The following is a 27,889-nucleotide window of genomic DNA, read 5'->3' as shown; positions in this document are numbered from 1 at the left end:
CACTTAAAATGAGCGTTGGAATGGCCAAGGCATAGGAGACCAAGGACTGTAAATCGGATTAGTGTAGATGGGTCAGCAGGGGACATGATGGGCCAAATGGCCCCTTTCTGTGCTGTATGAATTTATGACGGTATGCCTCCCTATACCAAATCCAGGTCTGAGGGGCTGAGGCACCTATTTTCATTGTGGTCTTAGACAGAGTCATACAGCAGGGAAAAAGGCCCTTCGGCCCAACTGGTCCATGCTGACCAAGATTCAATGTACTCAACCAAATCCAGCCTTTGCCTGTTCAACACAGGGGCTTGGATGGGTGGGGGTCCTTTCAACTTGCTCAGAGAGGAATATGTTGTGAAGTCACTTAGGGCAATGTATAGTTTTGAAACATTAAATGTCCACAGAATTTATTGATTCAAAAGCTGTAGAGGTGATGTCCAAGTAGTATATTTCAGAAACTACCGTTTGTAGGTAAATTTGCTACTTTCATTGAACTCCTCAGTAAGCTGACTATGTGTGAGCACAGAATTGCAAGGATGTACGGGTAGGTTAATTGGGTTTAAAATGGGCGGCATGGACTCATTGGGCCGGAAGGGCCTGTTACCACGCTGTAAGTAAAATTAAGAAAAGGAGCAGTAGGCCACTCGGCCCATCAGACCTGTCCCACTATTCAATATGATCATTGCTGATCTGCCCCAGGCCTCAGCTCCTCTTCTGTGCCATCTCCCATGGCCTTCAATTCCCCGACCTTACAAAAATTTATCTACACCCTCTTTCAGAACCCCCAATGATCCAGCCTCCACAACCCTCTGGGGCAGAGAATTCCAGAGACTCACCACCCTTTGCCAGAAGGAATGCCGACAAGTGACCAGCCCCTTATCCTGTAACCATGTCCCCATGTTCAAGACTTTCCCACTACTGGAAACATCTCCAATTATACGCTATGCCCTGTAAGAATTTTGTATGTTGCAATAAGACCCCTCATTCCTCTAAAGTTCAAAGAATATATTTTTTATTTAGCTGCTCGTGATAGGACAACCCTCTCATTACCAGGAATTAGTGAAACAGTTCTAGTGTACATCTAATGCTCGCATATTCTTTCTTAAATAAGAGGACCAGGATTATACACAGAACTCCACTTGTGGCTTCATCAACACCTTGTACAATTGTGGCAATACCTTTCTATTTCTAAACCACCCCCCTTGGAGGTTTTTTAGAATAGGGAAATGCATACAGCAATATTTTATTGAAGAGATTGTGAACCCCATCAGAATGATTTAAAAGTGTTCGGTATTACCAGGGAGAAGCATCCATCCATCCAGAGGCAATGAGTTAATGTGTGGATCGCAACAGAGCTTCAGACCTTACAGCCAATGCAAAGATTCTGTGGGGAAGGTCCACTGGCTAGGTCCTGCTTCCACCGAGGAACAGCCTCTCAATTGCTTCACGAGTGTGTTGTTTTAGGAGGAAACGGAGGCATTGCAAATAAATTATATTGGTTACAATTGGCAGAATGAATGTATTGATCTGATGACACGATGAATGTAAGGAAAGACCTGTACTGATTATATTGTATTTCCTGGGTATATTTTTATGAATAAAGTTCATCTTTGAAATAAAAAAGGACAGATAACCAAGTTATTTAACACGCCGCCAGACAAATTTGACCCAATCCACCCTGGAAAGCCGACAGAATCAGGTACAATGCTGGTTTTACTCCTGGTTGAATTTAAATCCGGAGCAATGTTGGGCCGAGCGATAAAACTGGTGTTCCTCCAGGCTCAGTGGCTTTGCCCTCAGCCTCCTCCGTTCTGGTGGCGCAGCAGTTAAAGCTGCTGCGTCACAGCCCCATGAACCCCTGTTCGATCTTGACCTCGGGCGCTGTTTGCGTGGAGTTTGCCTGTGACCAAGTGGGTTTCCTCTGGGTGCCCTGATCTCTTCCCGCCTCCCAGAGACATACTGGTAGGTTAACTGACCACTGTAAACATTACCCCATATGTAGGGATGTGGCAAAATAATTAAAGGGGAGCTGATGGGCATGTGAGCTGAGTTAAGCTACAGAGGCACAGAAATAAAAGGAGAGAATGAGGTGGTTCCGCTGGGCACCAACATGAGTCAAATGACCTTCTGTGCCATAATAAGTGTGAACCCCGGGTTAGCCAATCTCCCCTTGTCTCTACAAATTTTCATTCCTGGCAACATCCTTGTAAATCCCACTGTGATAAGACTATTGAATGCTTCCCTTATATGATGAGATGGACTCTTGACCTCACAATCCTCCTTGTTATGAGCTTGCACCTTATTGTCTACCTGCAACGCACTTCCCTGTAGCTGTGACATTTTACTCTGTATTCTGCTATTGTTTTTACCCTGTACTACCTCAATGCACTGTGCAATGAATTGATCTGTATGAACTGTATGCAAGACAAGTTTTTCACTGTACCTCGGTACAAGTGACAATAATAAACCAATTCCAATACCAAATCTCCTCTGCACCATCTCCAGCGCAATCCCACCTTTCCAGTGAGCAGAATTGTATACAGTACCTGCTTTTTCAATCTTTATATTAGTTTTCAAATTAGTACAAAATAATATATAACATTAGTAATTATACATATGGTGCAGAGAAATCAGGATAGCAATCATAACAGTTAATATATATATAATCACAAGGAGTAAAAAAAAGTAATCTAGACCTCCCGCTCTCTTATTAAGTGGAACAGTCCTTGCTGCTGGTACGTATAAAGCATTGTTCATGTTCCCTTGACCAAACAGGTGAAAGTACAAAAACTATATAAAAGAAAGAAAGATCACAGGGAGAGACCGTAGGACATCGGAAATGTATAATTATTTCCTGTTTGTGAAGCATTTGACAAAGGCCTGTGATTTTACACTTAGTCAGGTTGTCTTGGGTTACTGGATGTAGCCTTCTTGTGCGCTATCCACCCTGTGGGACTGTTTTGTTTTCCTTTTCTTCTTCCTCTCTTGACTGGAGCTTGAAGTACCACCCTCTCTGTGCTTTGAAAATAGAGAGAACAGTGTCAATGATAGGCGACTGCATGAGGAGTTGGAGATGTTCAGATCCATTGTGGAATTCAAAACCAATCAAAATGCTTGTCAGAGATACAGATCCATAAGGTAAAATCAGGAAAATCAAACGCATACCAGGCTCGGGTCCTGACCCAAAACATTGACCGCCTGCTTCTCTCCATGGATGCTGCCTGGCCTGCTGAGTTCCTCCAGCATCATTGTGTTTTTCATCAAGCACAGCTTCTATCCCGCTGTTAGCAGACTCTTGAATGGACCTCTTGTATGCTAAAGATTAATTATTGATCTCCCAATCTACGCTGTCATGGCCCTTGCAATTTATTTGTCTGCCTGCACTGCACTTTCTCTGTAACTGTAACACTGTATTCTGCATTCTGTTTACTTTTTACCACCTAAATGTATGGCATGCTCTGCCTGGATGACACACAGGTTTTTCACTATATCTCAGTACAGGTGACAATAATAATAATAAGCCAATAAATGTAGGCGCAAACAGATAATTTGATCCATAGGATGGTTCAAGGTAGTAAAAAGCAGAGGCCAGAGTTTCACATAAATATCCCTGAAAGTGGTAGGACATGTAATTAGGAAACTTAAAAGTAGACAGGATTATCGGCATTGCAAATAGAGAGATACAGAAATGGGAATATTTATCACAGGTACATCAAGGATTAGGGGAATCAGGCAGACTCATGGAGATGAGGTCAAGATCAGATTTTATTGTATGGTACAGCATGGCTTACTCTTGCTGTTTTTTTCTTATAATCTTATGTTCTACAGAGGACATTCTAAACTTTTATAAGTCGCTGCTTAGGCCTTCAGTTTTGACACTGCATTTTAGGCAGGGGGGCAAGACCTTTGAGACATAGCATTAGGGATTTATTAGAGTTATGTCAGGGCATTAGGAATTTATATGCCACGCAAAACTGGCGAAGGGTTGATCCCCTTAATGTGGAGAATTTTGGGGGGGGGGGGTGTAGGGGGATGGGGGCGGTGGTGAGGGGGAGTCTTTGATAGGCGGAAAGAAAATCCTGAAAGATTTCGAGAATAAATGGAGGAATGCTTCCCATTGACAGAAATGCCATTACCATAGATAGAAAATATTGGAAGCAAAATAAGCAAACAGTGTTATAGAGTCATAGAGTCAAACAGCACGGAAACAGGCCCTTCAGCCCAACTCATCCATGATGACTGTGTTGCCCAGCGGGCTAGTCCCATCTGCCCGTGTTTGGCCCACAGCCCTGTAAACCTCTCCTATCCATGTACTTATCTAGGTGGCTTTTAAACATTGCTAATGTGCCCGCCTCAACCACTATTTCTGGCAGCTCATTCCAAATACGCACCACCCTTTGCGTGAAGAAGCTGCATGAGGATCCTCATCATCCGGGACATGCCCTCTTCTCATTACTACCATTGGGGAGGAGGTACAGGGGCCTGAAGACCCACACTCAATGTCTCAGGAACAGCTTCTTCCCCTCCGCCTTCAGATTTCTGAACGGTCCATGAACCCATGACCTTTTTCCCTTTTTTCCTTTATTTGCACTATTTAGTTATTGTGTATTTTATAATAATTTCATGTCTTTGCACTGTACTGGTGCCGCAAAACAAATTTCACAACATATAAGTCAGTGATAGTAAACCTGATTCTGATTCTGATGGCCTTTTTAAATTTCTCACCTCTAATCTTAAACCTATGCCCTCTTGTTTTTAGTGCATCCTCCCTGGGAAAATGATTATGTGCTTTCACCTATCTGTGCCCCTCATGATCTTATATACCTCGATCAGGTCACCCCTCAATCTCCCCCAAGGGAATAAAGTCCTCAGTCTACACACCCTGTTCTTGTAACCAAGTCCAGGCAACATTCTGGTAAATCTTTTCTGCACTCTTTCTGGTTTAATAACATCTTTCCTATAACAGGGTGACCAGAACTGTGCGCTTAGTTACAAATGCATGTTATAATCTGCAGTGTACTGCCTGGCAGGATTGTGAATGCAGATTCATCAAGTGAGTCAAATAAATATATGAATAACGAGAGAGGGGGGGGGAGGGGGGGAGAGAGAAGAGAGAGAGAGAGGATAGAGAGAGAAAGAGAGAGGAAATGAGACTAATTTGTTGCTTGTTTTACAGCCACAATAACTCCTTCTGTGCTATACCACACTGTGATTCTGTGCTAATGTGCTACTCTTATTAATGGATACAATTACTACCAAAAATCAAACTGTTGGAGGAAATCAGTGGGGCACTTCCTCCAGCAGCTTGTTTTTAGCTTCAGATTCTAGCATCTGCATTCTCCTGGGTTTCCAATCCAATTATTTGCTTGCTATGAACCTCTGAAAGGAAACTGCTGGACTTTATAATATTAAAGTACCTTAAAATGCTAGATAGCTAATTTTAAAACGTGCTTGTGTCATGTTTGATAATTTACACATATGTTACAAAATATAATGCAACAAGAAAAACAGTTTTGCTCTACAAAATCACCACTGAGACCCAGGCAGGCCATGGGATGATAGACATACAAAGATAGGATCATAGAAAGAGGCCATTCAAGCCTATTGCAGCCTTGCCAGGTCTCTGCATGGAGAATGAGTGATAGGTTGGTACAACATCATAATGGTGAGTAAAGTCATTACACCAATGTCATTTTCTGCAAAGTTATTTAGTTTTTGATATTTCTGTGGGCAAAGTGATGTATGTTTGCAATGGAATAACACACTTGGACCTGACTTTCTTTAAGTTGTCGTTATATTCTTGAAGCAATCAAAATAGGGTTAATGGGGACACAAGAGACCGCAGATGATGGAATCTGGAGCAACGCACAATCTGCTGGAGGAACTCAGCGGGTCGAGCAGCATCTGTGGGGGGAAAGGAATTAGAGTCATAGAGTAATACAGCATGGAAACAGGTCCTTCAGTCCAGCTCATCTATGTTGACCAAGGTACCCACTTAATCTGGTCCCATTTCTCTGCATTTGGTCCATATCCTTCTAAACCTTTCCTATCCATATACGGCTCCAAGTGTCTATTAAATATTATTATGGGGTGGCACGGTAGCATAGCAGTTAGCGCGACGCTATTACAGCGCCAGCGATCGGGGTTCGATTCCCGTCGCTGTCTGTAAGGAGTTTGTACGTTCTCTCGTGTCTGCGTGGGTGTTCTCCGGGTGCTCCGGTTTCCTTCCACATTGTAAAGACATACGGGTAGGTTAATTTGTGTTTAAAATGGGCGGCGCGGACTCTTTGGGCTGGAAGGCCTGTTACCATGCTGTAAATAAAATTTAATTAAAAAAATGTACATTTATTGTACTTGTCTCAAGCACCCCCTCTGGCAGCTCGTTCCATATAGGGACCACCCTCCGTGTGAAGTTGTTCCTCAGGTCCCTTTTAAACCTTTCCACTCTTACCTTAAACCTATGCCCTCTTGTCTTTGATTCCCTATCTACCCCCCTCATGATTTTATATACCTCCATAAGATCACCCCACCATCTCATATGTTTCAATGAATAAGGTCTTAGCCTGCCCAACCTGTCCTGATAACTCAGGCCCAAGTCCTGGCAACATCCTTGTAAATCTTCTTTGCATGCTTTCCAATTGTGTTGATGTTTCGTGTCAAAATCCTGCAGCATCAGATTGCTTGTTGCTCCAGAATAGGGTTAAAACATGTTTAGACCACAATTGCTTGCCCGGTTGGGATATTAAGAACTAACATTCAATAGTGGACATCTGGGTGCCTCAGTGGAAATATTTTGAAATCAAAATCTCTTTGTTTCAGAGGCCACGTTGGTTCAGTCTGCTCGAAATTGCATTTCGCAGAAACTGTTATGAAATATTTCACCACTTCCTTCCTTTATTTTGTATGCAATTTAACGTCTCTTTTCAGTCTTGCCAGACCCAGTAAAATTCATCTTCCCTTGGGGTGAGGGAAGGGCTGCTGTCCATTAAAGAAAACAACATGGAAAATAGCAGGAGTAGGACATTTACCCCCTCATACCTGTTCCACAAATCCATCAGATCATGGCTTATCTTTAGAAAATAGAACATAGAACAGAACAGCACAGGAACAGGCGTTTCGGCCCACAATGTTGTGCCAAACCAATTACATTAGTAATAAAATGCCTAACTGAACTAATCCCTTCTGTCTGCACAATGTCCGTATCCTACCATTTCCCTCACATTCATGTGCCTATCTAAGTGCTGCTTGAATGCCCCGATCGTATTTGCCTCCACCACTACTCCTGGCAGCACATTCCAGGCACCCACCACTCTCTGTGTAAAAAACTTGCCCTGCACGTCTCCTTTGAACTTGCCCCCCTCTCAACTTAAATGCATGCCCTCTGGTATTAGACATTTTAACCCTGGAGTAAAGATACCGGCTGTCTACTCTATTTATACCTCTCAATATCTTATAAACCTCTGTCATATCTCCCCTCAGCCTCCACCACTCTGGAGAAGACAACCTAAGTTTGTCCAATCTCTCCTCATTGCACATGCCCTCTAATCCAGGCAGCATCTTGGTAAACCTCTTCTGCACCCTGTCCAAAGCGTCGACATCCTTTCTGTAACGGGGCGACCAGAGCTGAATGCAATACTCCAGATGCGGCCTCACTAAAATTTTATAAAGCTGCAACATAACTTCCTGACTCTTGAATTCAATGCCTCGACTAATGAAGGCAAGCATGCCATATGCCTTCTTTACCACCCTAGCAACCTGTGTAGCCACTTTCAGGGAGCTATGAACTTGGACCCCAAGATCCCTCTGCTCATCAACGCTATTAAGGGTCTTGCCATTAACTGTACTGTCTCTTTATATTTGATCTCCCAAGGAGCAACACTTCACATTTGGCCGGGTTGAACTCCGTTTGCCATTTCTCTGCCCATATCTGCAACTGATCTATATAAGCTGTATCCTTTGCCAGTCTTCTACACTATCCACAACACCACCAACCTTTGTATTGTCTGCAAACTTACTAGCCCACCCACGTACATTTTCATCCTGGTCATTTACATACATCACAAACAGCAGAGGTCCCAGTACGATTCCTGAGGAACGCCACTAGTCACAGACCTCCTGCTAGAATAAATCCCATCGATCTCTACCCTCTGTCTACTACAGGCAAGCCAGTTCTGAATCCAAACAGCCAATTCACTGTGGATCCCATGCATCTTAATCTTCTGGATGAGCCTCCCATGAAGGACCTTGTCAAATGCCCTTACTAAAGTCCATGCAGACAACATCCACAGCTCTACCTTCATCAATCACCCTCGTCACCTCGTCAAAAAAACTCAATCATGTTAGTAAGGCATGACCTGCCCCACACAAAGCCATGCTGACTGTCCCTAATTAGGCTATGGTTTTCCAAATGCTCATAAATCCTATCCCTAAGTATCCTCACCAATAACTTCCCTACCACTGACATGAGACTCATTGGTCTATATCTACCAGGATTATCCCTGTTTCCCTTCTTGAATAATGGAACAACATTAGTTACTCGCCATTCCCTTGGGACCTCACCTGCGGCTAGAGTGAACACGAAGATATTGGTCAAGGTCCCAGCAATCTCATCTCTTGCCTCTCTCAATAACCAGGGGTATATTCCATTAGGCCCTGGGGATTTATCCACCTTAATGCTCTTTAAGGGACCTGACACTCAAGGTGGGTAAGCATTAGGTGGATAAGTTTAAACTTCCCTGCACCAACCCCCTGATATGGCACAGTCAATATACCCAATATCTTTCAGTTCCAGAGACCCGGGTTCAATCCTGACCTCGGGTGCTCTCTGTGTGGACTTTACATATTCTCTTGAGACCCTGTGGCTTTCCAGGTGCTGTGCTATTCTCCCACATCCCAAGGATGTGTGGGTTGGTAGGTAAATCGACCACTGTATATTGCCCCCAGTGATTCAGAATCTGCTGTTCATGAGAATGTTGCAAAAGTTAAATATGGGATTAATGTAAGATTAGTGTAAATGGGTAGTTGATGGTTAGCATGGAGTCGATGGGCCAAAGGGCTAGGTTCTGTGCTCCATCTCTCTACAACTCTCCTTGACTCTATTCCTTGATTCCTGTTGTATTTAAAGGTTATTTAGATCCATCTTGAATATAGTGAATGAGCTTCCACTCTGTACTTGTGGAGAGAACTCCAAAGATTCACCACCTCTCTGAAAAGAACTCTCTTCTCCTCTGAACTGAATGGCAGACCCCTTATTTGTGATGGTGATCCCTGGTTCTAGACACCACGGACAGCAGAAATATCAGAGACACAAGAAACTGTAGATGCTGGAATCTGGGTCAACAAACAATCTGCTGGAGGAACTCTGCAGGTTCTTCAGTTTTCTCATCCTTTTTCAGCGGGAAACCTTAATTCTACATCTACGTCTCAAGCCAAGTTGGACTGTTGTACTTGTCAATTAGATTCCCTCTCATTATTCTAAACTCAGGTGAATATAGGCCCAAAATAAACAGAAAGTGTTGAAAATACAGGCATTATTCTGCCATGTGTGTCTATGTTGATTTCAGATCGATAGATTTTGATTTTCACTCAGAGTATAGGCCTAGTCCCTGTCCTGATGCTGGACTTTAACCTGAAATGTCGACAATTCCTTTCCTCCCACAGATGCTGCTCGACCCCCTGAGTTCCTCCAGCAGAGTGTGTGTTGCTCCAGGTTCCAACATCAGCAGTCTCTTATGTCTCCTACTAGTCTGCTAAATTACTCCTCATGTGATAAACCTGTCATCCCAGAAATCATGGGGAGATAAGAGTCATACAGCACGGAAACAGGCCCTTCAGCCCAACTCATCCATGCTGACTGTGTTGCCCAGCGAGCTTGTCCCATCTGCCTGCGTTTGGCCCACAGCCCTCTAAACCTCTCTTATCCATTTACTTATCTAGATGGCTTTTAAATGTTGCTAATGTGCCTGCCTCAACCACTATTTCTGGCAGCTCATTGCAGATACACCCCACCCTTTGCATGACGAAGCTGCCTCTGATCTATCTTTTAAATCTCTTGCCTCTGATCTTAAACCTATGCCCTCTTGTGTTTAGCACTTACTAGGCATCCTAAAAACAAATCATAGAGCCAAACAGCACAGAAACTGACCATTGTACTTATCTATACCAATCCCATTTACTTGCTTTTGGTCCTTAACAATGCAAGTACCTGTCTAGATACCTCTTCAATGTTGTACAACAATTTAGGGGGACACTGAGCCAATCATGTCCCTGGCAGTCAAAAAAAAAGAGATCCCAGTATCATCCCATCTTCCAGCACTTCCTTCATACCCTAGTAGTTCATGATTCTTAATTACACCTCCAGCTACCACTTGGATGTGTTGAGATCTTCTGTGTCTACCACCTTTCCAGTCAGGGTGAAAAGATGCTGGAGGAACTCAGCAGGTCAGGCAGCATCTGTGGAGGGAAATGGACAATTCGGTTGAGACCCTTCACCGCAGATGCTGCCTGATCCATTAGGTTCCTCCAGCATCTTGTGTGTTGCTTGAGAATCCACATCTGCAGTCTCTTGTGTTTCCATGAGTGAAAAGATGTTTTGTTATCTGCCATCCACCAAATCAAGTTAGTAATAATAATGTGAAGGGCGAATATTTAGACAGTATAGGAATCAAAATAAAAATGCTGGAAATCTGAAATAAAAGCAGAATATGCTGGAAGTACACCGTAGGTTATAGCATCATACAGCATGGAAACAAGCCCTTCAGCCCACTGATTCTGCACTGACTATTAAATTAAATTTTTTTTAAAAATTTTATTTACAGCGTGGTAACAGGCCCTTCCGGCCCAACGAGTCCACGCCGCCCATTTTAAACACAAATTAACCTACTCGTACGTCTTTTGCAATGTGGGAGGAGACAGGAGCACCCGGAGGAAACCCACACAGACACAAGAGAACGTACAAACTCCTTACAGACAGCGACGGGAATCGAACCCCGATTGCTGGCACTGTAATAGTGTCGCGCTAACCGCTACGCTATCATGCTGCATAGCCCATATTTCTACTAACCTCATCTTTATTTTCCCCATGTAAGGTAGCATCTGTGGAAAGAAAAATGTTTCTCTTTCCAAGGATGCTGCCTGACCTGCTGAGTGTTTCCAGCAAGGATTTAATTTAACTTAGTATGGCATCTATGACCATCCCAAGGCACTTGACAAGACTTCTATCAAATAAAATTTGACTAAGTCTGTTTATGATCATATCTATTGTATAGTTGTTATGATACTCTGCATTACGAGAAACTTCTCTCTGAGACATAAATCTATAAGATCTGTTTGGCATGTGAGATTCTACCAAGAAGCTATCACATTTCATTGTCATCAATATACCTCGGAGAGTGGAGATTTATTCTCACTATGAACTTTCTTAAGCACTGTCTTTAAACATCTGAGTTAAGGAACATATTAATGCAATCATAAAAACATCAGTACTTGATTGCAACGCACAAAGCACTAGAGGAACTCAGTGGGTCAGGCAGCATCTATGGACGGAAATGGACAGTCAACATTTCAGGTCAAGACTCTTCCTCAGGATTCATAGATGCTGCCTGACCCGCTGAGCTCCTCCAGCTCCTTGGTCTGTTGCTCTAGATTTCCAGCATCTGCAGCCTCTTGTGTCCTCATTGTTTGACTACCTGGGTACGGCACTGCAGTTGTTGAATATCAGGATTCATAATCCAGAGGTTTATATGCAGGTTATTAAATGATACGGGTAGTGAGCAAGATTTTTGAAGGCTACTCAGGATATAAACCAAATGGAAAGTTGGGCGGAGCATTGGCAAATGGAATTTGATCCCAACATGTGCAAGATGATGCATTTTGTGTACCCAGGAAGGAGTAGGACATATACAATAAATGGTAGGGTACAAAGGTATGTTGGATAATAGAAGGACCTTGGGCCTCAAGTCCATTGTTCCCTGAGAGTGGCAACACAGGTCAATAGGGTTGTGAAGAAGACATCTGGCATGCTAACCAGAAGAGGTCAGGGCATAGAATATAAAAGTTGGGAGGTTATGTTGCAACTTTACAAAACACTGGTGAGACCGCACTTGGAGTACTGCGTGTAATTCTGGTCACCATGCTTTAGGAATGATATCATTGTGCAGGAGAAAGTGCAGAGGAGATTCACCGGGATGTTGCCTGGATTGGAGGACTTTAGTTAGGAGGAGATTTTGGATAAGCTGGGCTTGTTTTCACTGGAGAAAAGGAGGATGTGGGCTAATTTGCTAAAGGTATATAATATTGTAAGAGACACACATTGGGAAGATAGTCAGTATCTTTTTCTCATACTCGGGGTATCAAAAACATGAGGCATGGGTTTAAAGTGAGAGGAAGGAGTTTTAAAGGGGATTTGTGTGAAAAGTTTTTGAAAGTAGTTGATAGTTACTCTGCCAGAGGAGGTGATGGAATTACTATTTTTAGGAGGCATTTAGAGAGGCTGTTGAAAAGGCAAGGCAAAGAAGGATGTGAACCTAATGTGTATTTGCGTAGATGGGCAAAGAGGTCGGCATGGATGTGGTGGGCTGAAGGACCTGTTTCTATATGACTCTATGACTCCATGGCAAGGCCACCAGACAGTAATGCAACTGGTGCATTAATGCTCTTCAGAAAATGAAACCTTCATCCTGCCTGGGTCATTATGCAACTCAGCAACGATGTCGTTGGCTCTCAACTAGCCTCTGAAATGTTCCAGCAGGCCTCATGGTTTAAGTGCAATTAGGGATAAGGAATAAATGCAGATAAATCCACGTGCATGAAAGAAAAATGAAGTAAAAGAAGTAATATAAATCCCGACCTTCTGACTGGGTCCATCATCTGAAACATTGGCCCTGGTTCTCTTTCCACTGATGCTGCCTGACCTGCTAAGTGTTTCCAGCATTTACTGTTCTTATTTCAGATTTGCAGTTTGTTTTCTTTTCAAAATTAAGTATATACACTCCTTAAGTAGATGTTGCCAGAGCATTCACAAATTCAATGGGATAGGTTACACACGTTCAACACACAACCTTAGTCAATGCTATGAATGTTAATACGTTTTATATGGATTCTGAATTTAACCTATTGATCCATGTACCCAGAGGCAGAAAAGTCAGACAAGGACTTGGCTTACCCTGTGCTTCTTTTTCTCGTTTATTTTCATATATTCTGTTGGAAAGAAACCATATTTTCATTAGTTTAGATGTTCAAACATCTAACACTTATCAAGGACAACAAAATGTCACAAAATTTGCAGTACTACCGTTTCTTTATTAAATTAGTATCATCGGGTAGTGTACCTGGCTTCGGCCATTCAATAAGACACACTAATTGTTACATTTTCATATTTTCACGGGGAATGATCCACATTTTATCTTACGCATTTTATGCTTCGAGCATAGAAATTAACAAAGCTTGTTGCTGGTAGCATTTTGGAAATGAATGCAAATCTTAAACCTTATCCAAGCCAGGAAGTAAACGAGGCACGTTGCTGCTCTCTTCCATACGTGATGCCATTTATGCTTTACTTAGCGTCATTTCACAGTAAACAGCCTTTTCTACCTTCTTCCATTATTGGAAGGGGGCAGGAAGGTTTAAATCCGGGTGATGTAAATGGTATCCCAATACAAACATTCAAAATTCCGGTTTTCCCTCGTTTTAACATTGTACTGTTTCATCCACTTCAAATGTGGTTTCTTGTTCAAAGATAGTGACGATGCCATGTATCGCAGCCATAGGTATGTTGGCTCGAAATCAATGATTGGAAAGCGGAATGACGCAGTAATCAACAACTATATTGGAAAGTGAAGGGATAGAGTTAGCGGCCTGATGTCAGTGATACAACGATCATGTCGCTTGAACAAAGAAGAATTATTTTGGAGAGGGTGGCGTCCTTAATTGTATCGAGTCTGTCAGTGAGGAATAGTAAAGGAAATCGCTCAAAATGATAAGAAATATTATCATTCGTGAAATTAAAACAAACCCTTCCAGGTGAATGCCAGCTGGTGGAGGGCTGGGATTATGGAGGGGAATGATATGACAAAAGATGCGTTGGCCTCCTAATTAAGCTTCATTAAATACCGCATGAGGTATTCACTTATACACCATGTGGGTATGAACAAAACTAAGTCACTAGCGAGCCTTCAGGAAACTGAACGAACAACGCATCCAAAAGAATGCTACGTCCCGACTGAGCGGCGAGTCAGTCCCACCACGATGAAGGAACAATGTTCTCCGATACATGGAGAGAGTGAGATTTGTAACGCGTTGACGGTCGGCGAATTATAGCACAGAATCATGAACAACAAAATAGAAACCATTCGGTCCATCAAGTTCATGTTGGCCCTTTGAAAGTTGCCCATGCGCCATTTATTTTTTGGGTCCCACTACCTTTCATACGATTAATTGAAAATCATAACAATCCATGTACAAGCACAGTTTTCCTCATATACTCTGTTGCTTTGATAATTATTATTGGTCGGCGTGGACGAGTTAGGCCGAAGGGTCTGTTCCCCTACAGACTCTGACATCTCTGGTTTCTGGCATTCCAGCCGATTGAACAGTTCTTCCTTATTTGCGCCACCCAAACACTTCCAATAAATTCGCACTTCATCTTCCTTGCTCTAAAGAACGACTTCAGTTCAGGCGACTAACTCCTAGTTACAAAGTTCAGCCCCTTTCCCAAGGAATTGGCCTCATTCCCCAAATGTAACCAATACACGGGCTTTGTGTTAATACACAAGGTTTTGTGTTAGTTTTACGATTTATGTTTCTTATCATTTTGAGCGATGTCCTTGACTCAGTGAGTGTCAGATACAAAGTAGCCGCTGCGTAGACATGAAACAGCGGGATATTGGGCAGGCACGGTAGTGTAGCGGTTAGCGTAACGCTATTCCAGTGACCCATATTCAATTCCGGCCGCTGTCTGTAACCCATGACTGCGTGGGTTTCCTCCGGGTGCTTCGGTTTCCTCCCACATTCCAAAGACGTACGGGTTAGGAAGTTGTGGGCGTGCTATGTTGGCACCGGAGGCGTGGCGACACTTGCGGGCTGGCCCCCAGCACACTCTACGCAAAAGATGCATTTCACTGTGTGTTTCAATGACATGTGACTAATAAAGAAATCTTATCTTATATAAGGTAAGTGACCGGTTGTCAGAGAGCGCTCTTTGGGAAAAGCTGGATAAAAAAGCATGAGAGCATAACAAAGAGGAACTGACGTAGGCCATTCGGCCCCTCGTTCCTGAGCGCCACTTTTCTGCGTGCCCATATTCCTTGATTGGTTCAATATCTAAAACCAATCTATTGACCTCTGCCTTAAATATTCTCCGGTGAACAGCCACTTTGGGTAGAGAATTCCAAAGGTTAACCACCCTCTGGGCCAGTAAACTGGGTGAATGAAGACAGAGCCCCTATGTTAAGACTGCCACAGCTCGTTCTAAATTTCAGTCACGGGAAACCTCGTTTCCGCATCTTCCCCTTGAAGCACTGAAGTATTTTATACATTTCAATGGGATCCACTCTCATTCTTCTGAACTCAAAAGAATGCGGGCAAAGTTTGTTAAATCTCTGCCCATCCAATAAACAGTCCAGAGCAGATCGGGACTAACTAACTTTCGGATAAACATGAGCCCAATAATAGCAAGTTGCATTAGAAAAATGCAGGAGGCCAGTTTACTTTACATGTGGAATCTCTTATTTTCTTAACGAAATACGACCACAGGACCAATTTGTGCAGGAGCAGCGGGCTGCTATCTCACAGCTCCAGACCTCAGGTACCGTCTGTGTGGAGTCTGCACATCCGTCCTGTGACCACATGGGTCTCCTCCGGGTATTCCGGTTTCCCCCCACATCCCAAAGAAGTGGGGGTTTATAAATTAGTTGTATATTATCGCTATAATAAATGGGTGGCATAAAGAGAATTTGATGGGCGTGTGCAAGTGAATAAACTACAAGAGTAGTGGGACTCATGGGATCGCTCTGTCAGGGGCTGGCATGGATCCAGTGGGCCGAAAGAACTCCTCCTGTGTCATGTAAATATTTCAAAGATGAATTTGTAGAGGAAGTCTACTGGCGAGAAGCGGTGGTTTAGAACACTTGACCATACATCAAAATCCAGATGTATCAACAGTGAAATCTGTGTTACAAGATTCGAGGCACAGTGGGTGGGAGTCATTTAAACCTGAGGCACGTAGGAACTTCTAGCAGAGTTATCTACCCAGGAGGGTTGTGGACGCCAGATCATTGGGGGCAGTTAAAGAGGAAGTCGACACATTTTGAAAAAGTAGGGAATTGAGGAGCACGAGGAACTGGCAGAGAAGAAGATGTGAAGCCCGGGGCAGCTTAGCTAAGATAATATTGAATGGTGAAGCAGACTTGAGAGGCCCAGTGGTCTACTCCTCTTCCCATTCTCTTGTGTTCCTGAAACGATGCGATCTAAAATGGTGAATCAATATGAATTTCTTTCGGCAATTCAGAAAGCTGTTACCTGTTGATTTTTCAGTGATGTAGTCAACGAACTGTCTGTAGAATTAAAACAAAAATATTACGTTACCTGATAGATTTCTGCAGAAGGCAGCAAGGTCTTGTTTCAATTCAGTAGGAATCAGAGGAACGCAAGTAGAATGATTCATTTACAATTTAGAAGGGAGGAGAGAAAGAGAACACGCAAATAAAATTAATATGTAAACTTACCTCTGAAGAGCGATACAAGCTGCAATTAAAAAAATACACACATTAATTATATTTCAAACCACGATAAGACTGCCTGCAGTTTCTAACGCCTTACAAACAAAACTTGCTGGTATTGTGTGGGTGAAAGAGTATTATGTTAAAAATAGGCACGAGCCACAAATTTGTGCCAAAATAACGACTGCTATCGATCTAGGCGAATATGGTAGTTGTCAATAACCAATTGTACACCCACATGGACTTCCTCCGCCTCCTTATAGACCCGGATGGATAATGTCTTACTTAAACCTCAGTGACTTTTCGTGGGAGTATTTTGCGAGCGGCTCCGTCCTATAACCTTTCTTCTGAGTATAAACGAATCAATCGATATTTCCTACCCAAGGCGTATCACCAAACTCTGATAAACATTTGTTGCTGGTTACAATCTTCTAGTCAACGACACTCAGTGAACATAATTAAACATTTTTAGTGCAAGTAAGTAATGACTATAACCCACCTTATGAAAAATACACATTGTAGTTAAAAACAATGAATAAAATATAGAAATTAATATTATTCCTTAGTCCATGAATAGTTATCTCTTTTAATATTCCCTTGACAGTACGCGGGCTGCATACAAGGGGCAGAAACAAATATCATACTCTAGAAAGTGTTTGGGAATGAACTTTCATAGCTTATAACCGAAATCATATGCATGCCTGTCTTGTTACTGATGGTAATAACATTTCTTTAATTGTTGGGATGTACTGTAGATATGGAAACTTGGCACGTTGCCCACCCTAATTGAACATGTCGGTGGCACACAATGGCGCAGCTGCCTCATAGCTCCAAAGACCTGGGTTCAATCCTGACCCCGGGCTTTGTCTGTGTGGAGTTTGCATGTTCTTCCTGTGACCGCGTGGTTTCCCCCCACATCCCAAAGACGTGGTGGTGGGGGGGGGGGGGGGGGGGGGGAGTGTCGATGGGTTAATTGGCCGCTGTAATTTGCCTTTAGTGTGTAACAGAGTGGTAGTAAGTCAAAGTCGAGTTTATTGTCACATGCACAAGTGCATGTATGTACAGGTGCAATGAAAAGCTTGCTTGCAGCAGCATCACAGGCACAGAGCATCAGATACACAACATTCATTAGAAACACATAAATTAAACATAAATAAATCTGGGAGAATCGTTGGGAATGTGGGAAAATAAAGCTGGGACCAGTTTAAATGGACTCTTGATGGTCGGCATGGACTCGTGGGCCGAAGGACCAAGTTCTATGTTATAGGGCTTTATGTCTCACAGGTGACGTTGCAGACCATGTGCTGAAGATTCTCTCATGATAGTTTGAGTTCGACTTTGGCCTGATCTTAACAAAGGAATCGCCGTTTGCTTCCAAGTCAACATGTGTGACCTGAAAAGTCAGTTAGTCGTTAGGTGTTCTCAACTGCTGCCTCTGTTCCTCTAGTCGGTGGAAGGGTTGGTTGGTGGCGATTTATGGAAGAGGACTCGGCGTTTTTTACAAGGATGTTGCCAGGACTAGAAGGCCTGGGAGAGGTTCGTCAGTCTAGGTCTTTATTCCATGGAACGTAGGAGAATTAGGGGGGACTTTATAGAAGTGTATAAAATTGTGAGAGGCATGGATAATGTCGATGGTAACAGTCTTATCCCTGGGTGAGGGGAGTCCGAAAATAGGGGACATAGGTTGAAGGTGAGAAGGGAAAGATTTAAAAGGGACCTGAGGGACAACTTTTTCATGTAGGGGTTGGTGGGGGGGGGGGGGCAAGTATACGGAAACGAGCTGCCAGAGGAAGTGGGTGAGGCAGGTACAATAGTAACACTTAAGAAGCACTTGGATAGGTACATGGAGGGTCGGGGCCTGAAGGGATTTGGGCCGAACGCAGGAAATTGGGACCGGCTGGGTGGGCACCGTGGTCGGCAATGGACTGTTTGGGCCGAAGGGCCCTGTATCCGTGCTGTATTGCTCCAGAACTCTAGGATTGTGGACAGGACACACAACAAACAATGTGGTCCCGGGTATGTTGCCAACCGGAAACGGAATCTTTCAAATTCATTTGAGCTTTGGAAAATAATGAAGGCAATTAAATAAATAGCTTCCACTCTTGTATTGAAACAGACCTCTCTATCTGGTGGCACATGGGAATGCCATCATAAGGAGTGGTTTAATGCACCCGGCTGAATGCCACGTTTTAAGCGTGCCAGGGATGGCCAAATTTCCTCCTCCGTCAGGGACACCAAACATTTCAAGAAGGACCGAAGAAACGTATTGCGAGCAGTGACAATGTACGTGAATAGTCATGGATTCATGTATAAAGTGTCAAAGAACATCCTGGGACCAATTACTGGGAAGATTTAGACGATGACCTTTTGTTGTCCACTGCAAATTCTATTGCGGCCATCAGGATGTCTCCCTGCTAGATATCTGTAAATTCACCTGGTTCTGCTCCCCACCTCAACTCATCCCCTGATGTAGCACCCACCCGCCTCTCTGCTCCCTCTGGACGTGACCAATCCAATGAACTCACGGCCGTCCTCCATTGCTATATTCTCCACACTTGGAGGTCATCCAAAATATTTCTGGCGCCACAAGAACCTCTGGCGCCACCAACAACTTCCACCAAGTCTTGTCTCGCTGACCTTCAATGACTCTCCAATAAGCAGCGGTTCGATTTTAAAATGGTCAACGTTATTGTCCAACACGATATCACCTCACACGATATCATCTTACCCCTCTGAAGGATGTTCGCATTCCTCCAATTCTAACCTCGTTTCACCTTGCACTTTGGGTCCTAAACTCTGAAGTTCCCCTCCAAGCCCCTCGGCCCCGCTATTTCTCTTTTCTCCTCGAAGAGACCCGTCCTTTCCCAAACTTCAATACAAACTTTGCTCGCCCTTTTTCGACGTCTCCTCATATGGCTTGTTATTGAATTGGTTTGAGACAAATTGGGATGTTTTACTCACTGAGGGCGCAGGTTGTGGGTCAAAGGTTCATGGCAGAAGATCTAAGAGTTGGAAGTTGCTTGTGTGGGGCGTGGGACGGGATTTCAATTGTAGTAATATTTTTCTAAATGCCTTTCACGTTTTGGACCGAGGTGCAAACTCCCCTCTCGCATACACCCTAAGTTATCTCACATTGGGATACACTGACCCCAACTGCCCTTTTACATTTGGACAGTGCCCCTTACCTACCCCACACCTGAAATCATTCTTTCCAACTTCTATCCCCCACCTGGACAATTTGTTTCTTATTTAAACTCAAAACCTGGACACTCTTTCCTCCACCAACTCCACCCCGCCCCCCCCCCCCCCACCGTCAGTAGTCAGTCAGTGCGCAACTAGTAGAGCCACCGCCTCACAGCGACAGGGTCCCGCGTTCGATGCTGACATCGGGTGCTGCTGCCCGCCCGGATTTTGCGCGTTTCCCCCAGGGTGCTCGGGTTTTCTCCCACATCTCAAAAGGAGTGCGGATTGGTAGGTTAGTTGTCCACTGTAACTTGCCCGTAGTGTGCAGATAAGTGGTGCAATCTGGGCAGCTGATTGGAATGTAAAACAATGCGAAATAGGCGCTTGATGGTCGGTACAGACTCAAAGGGCCGAAGGGCCTGCTCCTGTGTAGTGTGACGCGATGATTATGATTTTGAAAGCTCGGAAGCAACACGGGTTGGGGATACCAGAAAACTTCATTCAGAAAAATAAGCGGGAACTTCCGATAGATAATAGGGTCGCAGTTGAACACTGGATGGACTTGTAGAATCAATGCAAATCGACTAAAAATACCTTTAGTGCGTCGTCTGAGCTGTACAGACACAATAATTAAAGCAATGCCAAGCGCTGCTATCACTACCACGGACACTCCAATGAGCACAATGTTGATGGAATTGGACGAGCCGTTTTGACCTGCACCTGGAACATAAATCAAACAAACATTAGTCCCTCAGTAAGGGAAGAGTGTTGATATCTTCACAGTGCGGGGCATTTGGGTGCCGCTGGCGACCCGCATTGCTCCCATTGCTCTGCATTACTCTGCAACTGAAAAAAACAATTCAGAGGATAGTAAGGGGCCAACCATGTTAATGTGAGTCTGGTGTCACATATACCCCAGGCCGGCTAAAAAAAAAATGTGCAGATTAAAGATCAGCCATAGGCATTAAATTGCGGAAGAGGTACGAAGGGTTGAATGGTCTATTCCTCTTTCTAAGTCTTATCTCACTGAGGAAATGGACGTTTTTGTTTAAAAAAATACTATCACTTTCATGTTCTGAATCTAGTCTTTACATTTCATAATTACGCAACAGGTTCTTGGTACAAGAGTCCAGATTACTAACTTGCAACTTAATCTTCTCGCTAACGATGGATTATTCTCTACCTGCTACTAAAGTTTATAACAACATAGGGAGCAGGGGTAGGACACTCGGTCCCTCACGCCCCCACCTGCCATTCAATATGATGGTGGCTGATCTGCCCCCGCGGCTCAACTGCTCTTCTGTTCCAACAAAGGGCTCTAGAACCCGAAACGTTAACTCTGTTTCTCTCCCCACAGCCTGCTGCCTGACCTGCTGTGTGTTTCTTGCCTTTTCTGTTTTTATTTCAGATTTCCAGTGCCATAGAATCATAGAGTTATACAACACGGAAAACAGACCCTTCGGCCCAACTCGTCCATGCCGACCAAATTGCCTTCCTGAGTTAGTCCCATTTAGCAGCATTTGGCCCATATGCTTCTCAACCTTCGATCGCCATGTACATATCTGTATGTATTTTAAATGTTGTAATTGTAACCGCGTTTACCGCTTCCTCTGGCGGCTCGTTCTATGTACCACGAACCTCTGTGTGAAAAAACATGCCTCTCCGGTCCCCTTTATTCTTTCCCTCTCACCTTCAAACCTATGCCCTCTAGTTTTAGGCCTCCCCTGCCCTGGGAAAAAGGACTGTGACTATTGTACCCTATCTATTCCCCTCATGCTTTAGATCAACCTCTACAAGGTCACCCCTCAGCCTCCGACGTTTCAGGAAAAAATAGTCCCAGCCTGTCCAGTCTCTCCTTATAACTCAAGCTCTCCAGTCCCCATAACACCCTTGGAAAACCTTTTTAACAACATCCTTCCTGCAGCTGGGCAACCAGAAACTGCACACAATGCTCCAAGTGGCTCTCACCAATATCTTGTTCAACTGTAACATAACTGAAACCCAACTCTTGTATTCAATGTCCTTTTTAAAAAAATCATTAAAGTCACGATGTTTGTCCTGTACTAACAGGGGCCCCAACCAGGTCTTTCTATGAACCGCTCCCTGGCTGACTTACCGCATAAAACGGAGGACAATTTTAAAGATGAGAGAGATCCGGATTGGAGACGCGGAGCGGTGCGAGAAGGATGAGCCAATCGAAGCTTCTCCCGCTGAATGGACAGTTCATTTGATGCTTCATGTTATCGCCTGAGAACGGATTATTCCCCAGCGGGCAGAGCATATGTGATTTTTTAAACAGAATATGTTTTATTCTGTTTCTCCTCCTGCAAATCCTGAGTCAGCTGCGCGCAGGGAACATGGGTGGAACTCGGTGCCAGGAGGGGATCACATTTTGAGGTGAGTGGATTCCCAAAAAGCGGGCAGACTCTGTCTGTTTGATGGAGTCACCCTCAGGGTCTCCTGCCCTGACCCCAATTAATTTCTATGGATTTACTCGGTCTGGTATTTCTCGGGGGACGCGGCGGATTGGAGGAAGGGAGAATGTTACTTGAAATCTTGGCATCTTTGCCTGACTACTACGCTAAGATGTCGTGAGGTTCGTTCGGTAACAGCCGCCCCGCCGAGTGTTCCACGTCTTCAGTTTGGGAGACCGGGAGAGAGACCTTACTGCGACAGGACATCCCCAGAGGCAAATTCAGACACACACGCGCAAACCAACGCTCACCCCACACGCTGCAACAGACCTGTGTATTCAGGTAGCCAACAATACCTTCTCAAACACCGACGCACTTACAAACTCATACACACAAACACACACACACACACACACACACACACACACACACACACACACACACACACACACACACACACACATATAGAGGCGCACAGAGATATAAACAGTTACACAAGCAAACGTAACAGATAGTCTCACAGACACAGAATACATTTCCCCAGGAGATAAATAAGCCCTATCATTGGTGCACATTCAGTGTAATCCCGCAGACACACAAATCTACACACAAACTCAGAGGCACAAACACACACACAAGCACACACTCCTCTCTCAGACACACATACTCCTATAAACACACAGACGCACCATATACAAATTCTCATCCAGGCACACACCACATCATACACGTACATACATAGAACATAGAACTTTACAGCACAGGAACAGGTCTTTCGGCGCACGATGTTGAGCCGAACTAATTAAGCTAGTAATTAAAAGCCTACCACACTAATCCTTTTTGCCTACACAAGTGCTTATCCCTCCATTCTCTGCGCATTCACGTGTCTATATAAGAGCCTCTTAGAAGCCTCTACCGTATCTGCCTCCACCACCACCCTGGCAGGCCCATTCCATGCAACCCACCACTCTCCGTATAAAAAAGTGTTCAGCACATCTCTATGAATTTACCCCTTCTCACCTTAAATGCATGCCCTCTAGTATTAGATATGTCGACCCTGGGAAAAAGATACCGGCTCTCTACTCCATCAATGCCCGCATAATGTGAACAACTTATATCATGCACATGCTCAAACGACACTCACTCCCACACATAAATAATTCCTGACACAAATTCACTTTGATACTCTCATAAAACAGTGCTCGCTCTCTCTCTCACACACGCACTCTCTCTGTCTCTCCCTCTCTCTCTCTGTCGCTGTCTCTGTCTCTGTCTCTCTCTCTCTTTCTTTTGCACGGGGCGCACTCCCTTGTAGAGAGCATGCAGTTTAATACAGACAACTTTTCAAACAACAAAACTTACGGGCACTCACACTCACGTGGACACACACGCAGACAGTCACACACAGGCATGGGCGCAGGCACATCTATTAGCACACAGATGGACACAAATACACACACACACACACACACACACACACACACGCTCACATAAACTATGAGTGTTTCACAAATACATGCGCATCTCTCTCTCTCTCTCTCTCTCTCTCTCACACACACACACACACACACACACACACACACACACACACACACACAGTTACACCAGGTTAGAGACGCACATAGACTACTGACAGAATGACTTACGCATAACGATTACTTCCGTCCCTTCACCCTTCGTTATCGTGCCCATACTGTCCACCTTGCAATAGTAGGTGCCAGCATCACATTCCGTAAGATTCGTGATTCGCAGGAACGATGTCAGCTTCTGTGCAATGGTTTCATGACTCTCGCTCACTCTTTCGCGGTACCCCCGTACGCTTTGTGAAACCCGCAGGTCACCTTTCAGCCACGTGTTGGTTTTGGCTCCGGGGAAATCCGCGGTGCAGTTAATGGCCACCGCCTGCCCTTCAAACCGTTTCACGAAACGAGGCGTCTGCCGAACTTGGGACTTCTGTGAGTGCGCACCTGTAAGGAATGCAGAATGGTAAAGTCCAAGAAAACCTTTCCAGGAGGAAACAGTCGGCGGGTCGAACAGAACCCGTGGAGAGAGAAACACGGTGAAAGGACTATTCTGTTTTTCTCTCTCCACAGATGCCTTCCGATCTGCTGAGTGTTTCCGAACTTTTCTGGGTTTGTTTCAGATTTCGGATACTTACTGGGGTACAATGAATGAGAGGGGACCTCATAGAAATATTTAGAATGTTGAAAGGACTGGACCGAGTAGATGTGGCTATGCTGTTTCCTTGGTGGGTGAGTCCAGGACGAGAGGGCACAATCTTAGTATTAGAGGGTGCCCATTTAGAACAGAGATGAGGAGAAATTTCTTTAGCCAGGGTAGTAAAATTATGGAATTTGTTGCCACGTACAGCTGTGGAGGCCCAATCATTGGGGGCGTTTAAGGAGGAGATAGATAGTTGCCTAATTAGTCAAGGTATCAAGGGAATTGGGGCTAGATAGGAATAGTTTTAGTTTAGCTCATAGAGCAGACTCGATGGGACGAATTGCCTACTTCTGCTTCTGTCCTGTGATCTTGTGATTTCCAGCATCTGCAGAGTTTTGATTTTCAGTTCCTGAAAGGAGGAGCGCGTTAAGGTGAAAGGCTCTTAATAGCAAGAAGGAATGACTGTAATGAAGGCGAGAAGTGCTGGATACATTCAGAGGGTCAGGGAGCATCGGTGAGAGAGAAACGCACATTTAGCTTTGGACTGAAAGGTGAACTCTTTCTGCAGATGCTGCCTGACTTGCTGAACGTTTCCAGCACTTTCTGTCTTCTGCTAACCTCTCCTCCTGAAGGCACCGGATCAAACTGGATACCTCACCAGCCACCTGTCCACTCCCAACACCACCTCCGTACCTGCTTCCATTTTAATATATTGCTCTGGAACACAGAACATCTCTGCTGGACCTTATCCTGAGAAATGAGCCTGGCCAGGTGATCGAAGTTTTAATGAGGGACCACTTTGGGAACAGTGAGCATAATTCTGTAAGTTTTCACGTCGTTATGGAAAAGGTTAAGACTGGTCCTCTGGTCAAAGTGGAAATTGGGGCAAGGTAAATTCAACAGTATTAGGCAGGAACTGGAGAAAATACACGGGGGACGGCTGTTTGGGACAAATCCACATTTGACATGTGGGAATCGTTTTAGGTTAGCTGGTTATACAGAGCACTGGAAGAGTACAGCACAGGAAACGACCATTTCACCTACTATATCTGTGCCAAGCATGAAACTAAATTAAACTAATCCCATTTGCCTGCATATGATCCAAATCTCTCCAATCCCTGCCTATTCATGTGCTTGTCTAAATGCCTCAGAAACGTTGCTATTTTATCTGCTTCCATCACCGCCCCTGGCAGCAAGTTCCAGGCACATAAAATTCTCTGTGTAAAAAACTCGCCTTGTTCATGTGGCTTCTAAAGCTTTTTCTTCCTCGGAGCGAGCAGAGTCCTTAACACAGCGCAGATAATCACAGGGGTGAAAGTTTCCCAATGGAAATTCTCCTGGAGCAGCGGCGCCAAACAGACAGTAGTACTCCTGATCCCTTCCCACGCCAACCTTCCAGTCACGACGGGAAGTCTGACGAGCTCCACAATATCTCTGGCGCCACAAAGGAGATTGTGAAGCCCTCTCTGAAATCACTGCTGGAGACGTGGAGATATACAGGACGGAAATAGGCCTTTCGAGTCTTCTTGGAGTCTTTCCTCCAGCCACATTCCTGCAACCATCAGGCTCTTGACCCGACCTGCACAATCCTAATTCTACTTTAGCAACGGAATACCACCGACCACCTCTTGCACTACCATGGACTTGTCGCCGATTGTGTTTTCATTTGCCTATTTGTTTCACACGGAGTTTGTCTCACTGTCTGACTTAATTTATATATAACTCACCTGTGTGTTATCAGAATCTACGCGGCTCTGATGCTGCTGCAAGCAAGTTTTTCATTGACCCTGTACCTCACAGTACTTGTCAATAAGTCGATTTGACTTAACTCAGTGGAGACCATCAGCCACCCCTTGCACTAATACCACACTCATTTTCAATCTCCCCACATTCTCATCAACTCCCACATTCTACTACTCATCTGCACATCAGGGGTGATTTACACCGGCCAATTTGCCCACCAACCAGTCGGTGCTTGGGGTGTTCGGGGAGAACGTGCAAATTCTACAGAGACAGCGCCTGATGTCAGAATTGAACCCGGGTCTCAGGCGCCGAAAGACAGCGGCTCTGTCAGCTGCGCCACGGCGCCGCCCTTAACTTGAACTTCCCGATGTTGGCATTTATTGTGCCACTCTAGGTGACCTTAGTAGCCCGTTTCGCAGTCACAAACATTCGTACGCACGCACAACCACACATCGCAGTAAATAATTCACAATCTAGTCCCTTTATGTGCACGCCCTGACTTTTGAGGAGAATACGGTGCCATCGTAAACTTCCTCTCGCTGGGGCTGGACGTAGAGGTCTTGTTGTAGCTCACCAGAGCCCAAGGCTTCTTTCTGGACCATAACCCTCAACCACGCACCATTCTCCAACCATCTAAACATTTCCTCACACTCCAAGGCAATCCATCGCACCATTCCTTCCGCTCGAACTCTTTAGGATGTTGTCTTACCTATCAGTAAGAGACATGACACGAAGATAAACCCAAGCGCGGAGCAAAAATACATGGTCAGTGGGTGCTCAGTGACCAATTTGTTTAATCGCAGCGGAAGAGAGCTGCCGAGACTTGGGATTGTAAGCAGCCTGACTGATGCAAACCAACGAGAAAACGATAGGCCAGTGCCCCTCGCGCGAAAGAACCGTCGAGACGTTAAGGAAACACGCAACCGGATGAGAAGTGGGCCGAAGGCACTTGGCCCACAGAGATTTGAAGACGTAAATCATAGCACCAAACCTTCGATAGAGCATTCAGATTGGCGGGTTAATATGGCCTCATTATACGCCTGTGAAAATGGTGAGATGTCAGAATGCCTCGCCATTGCTTCGCAGTTGCTGGGACGATGTTCTGGGACTCGACATCCAACAGCACCGTGGGAGAACCTGCACCAGAAGGGTCACATCGGCTCAAAAAGGCGGCTCACCAGTAAGGACAATGCACAAGTTCAATAAAGACTCGTCTTTCCGGGGACACTCAGATTCCGAAAAGCAATAAAAAAAGATAGATTTACGAGGGAAAAGAATCACATCCCCGGCTTGTATTTCGATGTTCACTTTATGACAGCGACTTATCAATTAGGTCCCAAATCAAAGCCACTGCCTCGAATTCTCAACATTACTGCCTTATAAAAGGACAGGAACCAAGGAAACGTGAACGGTCCACACTGGAGACGGGTTGCTTCTGTTTATCATGAATATTCAGTGGCGTTTTTATTTATTGGATTTTTCCCCCCACAGTTATCTGCATCAGCGGGGATTCGTCACAAATTGGAGAACATATAAAGAAGCCACCACGAAAGGAGCATGCACCAAGGGCTACCGATATTTGCTCTGCGCACTGTGGAACTGAGCGAGGTTTTCAATCACTTGAGCAGCGGCGCCTTCCCTACATATTAAGCCACCAAAACAACGGTAGAAATACCG

General features: G+C 44.5%; 1 protein-coding gene across 2 annotated transcripts; it reads right to left on the bottom strand.

Annotated features, from left to right (window-relative positions):
• Positions 1-2,206: 2,206 nt before the first annotated feature.
• LOC127586087 (uncharacterized) lies at positions 2,207-27,040 on the bottom strand. Of its 2 annotated transcripts, none has more exons than XM_052043896.1 (7): positions 26,922-27,040; positions 23,953-24,273; positions 20,487-20,612; positions 16,716-16,734; positions 16,510-16,544; positions 13,157-13,191; positions 2,207-3,012 (listed from the first exon to the last, which is right to left on the bottom strand). In XM_052043896.1, the coding sequence occupies exons 1-7, from the start codon at positions 26,974-26,976 to the stop codon at positions 2,908-2,910; spliced, it is 696 nt and encodes a 231-aa protein (XP_051899856.1). In that variant the 5' UTR covers positions 26,977-27,040; the 3' UTR covers positions 2,207-2,907. The 2 variants fall into 2 exon arrangements, with proteins under 2 accessions (XP_051899856.1, XP_051899857.1); XM_052043897.1 differs by having other exon boundaries at positions 2,207-3,007.
• Between the last annotated feature and the right edge of the window lie 849 nt (positions 27,041-27,889).

Source organism: Pristis pectinata, chromosome 34, assembly GCF_009764475.1.
Source record: "Pristis pectinata isolate sPriPec2 chromosome 34, sPriPec2.1.pri, whole genome shotgun sequence".
Taxonomy (NCBI): domain Eukaryota; kingdom Metazoa; phylum Chordata; class Chondrichthyes; order Rhinopristiformes; family Pristidae; genus Pristis; species Pristis pectinata.
The sequence above is the reverse complement of the archived record's forward strand: the minus strand, read 5'-3'. Positions and strand labels throughout refer to the sequence as shown.

Excerpts from the sequence above, each read along its gene's own strand:
- LOC127586087 (XM_052043896.1), bottom strand. The coding sequence starts at position 26,976 with ATGTATTTTTGCTCCGCGCTTGGGTTTATCTTCGTGTCATGTCTCTTA. Across the intron at positions 13,192-16,509 it reads CATCACTGAAAAATCAACAG|AATATATGAAAATAAACGAG; the intron begins GTAACAGCTTTC and ends TCTTTCCAACAG. Across the intron at positions 3,013-13,156 it reads ACGAGAAAAAGAAGCACAGG|CACAGAGAGGGTGGTACTTC; the intron begins GTAAGCCAAGTC and ends CTATTTTCAAAG.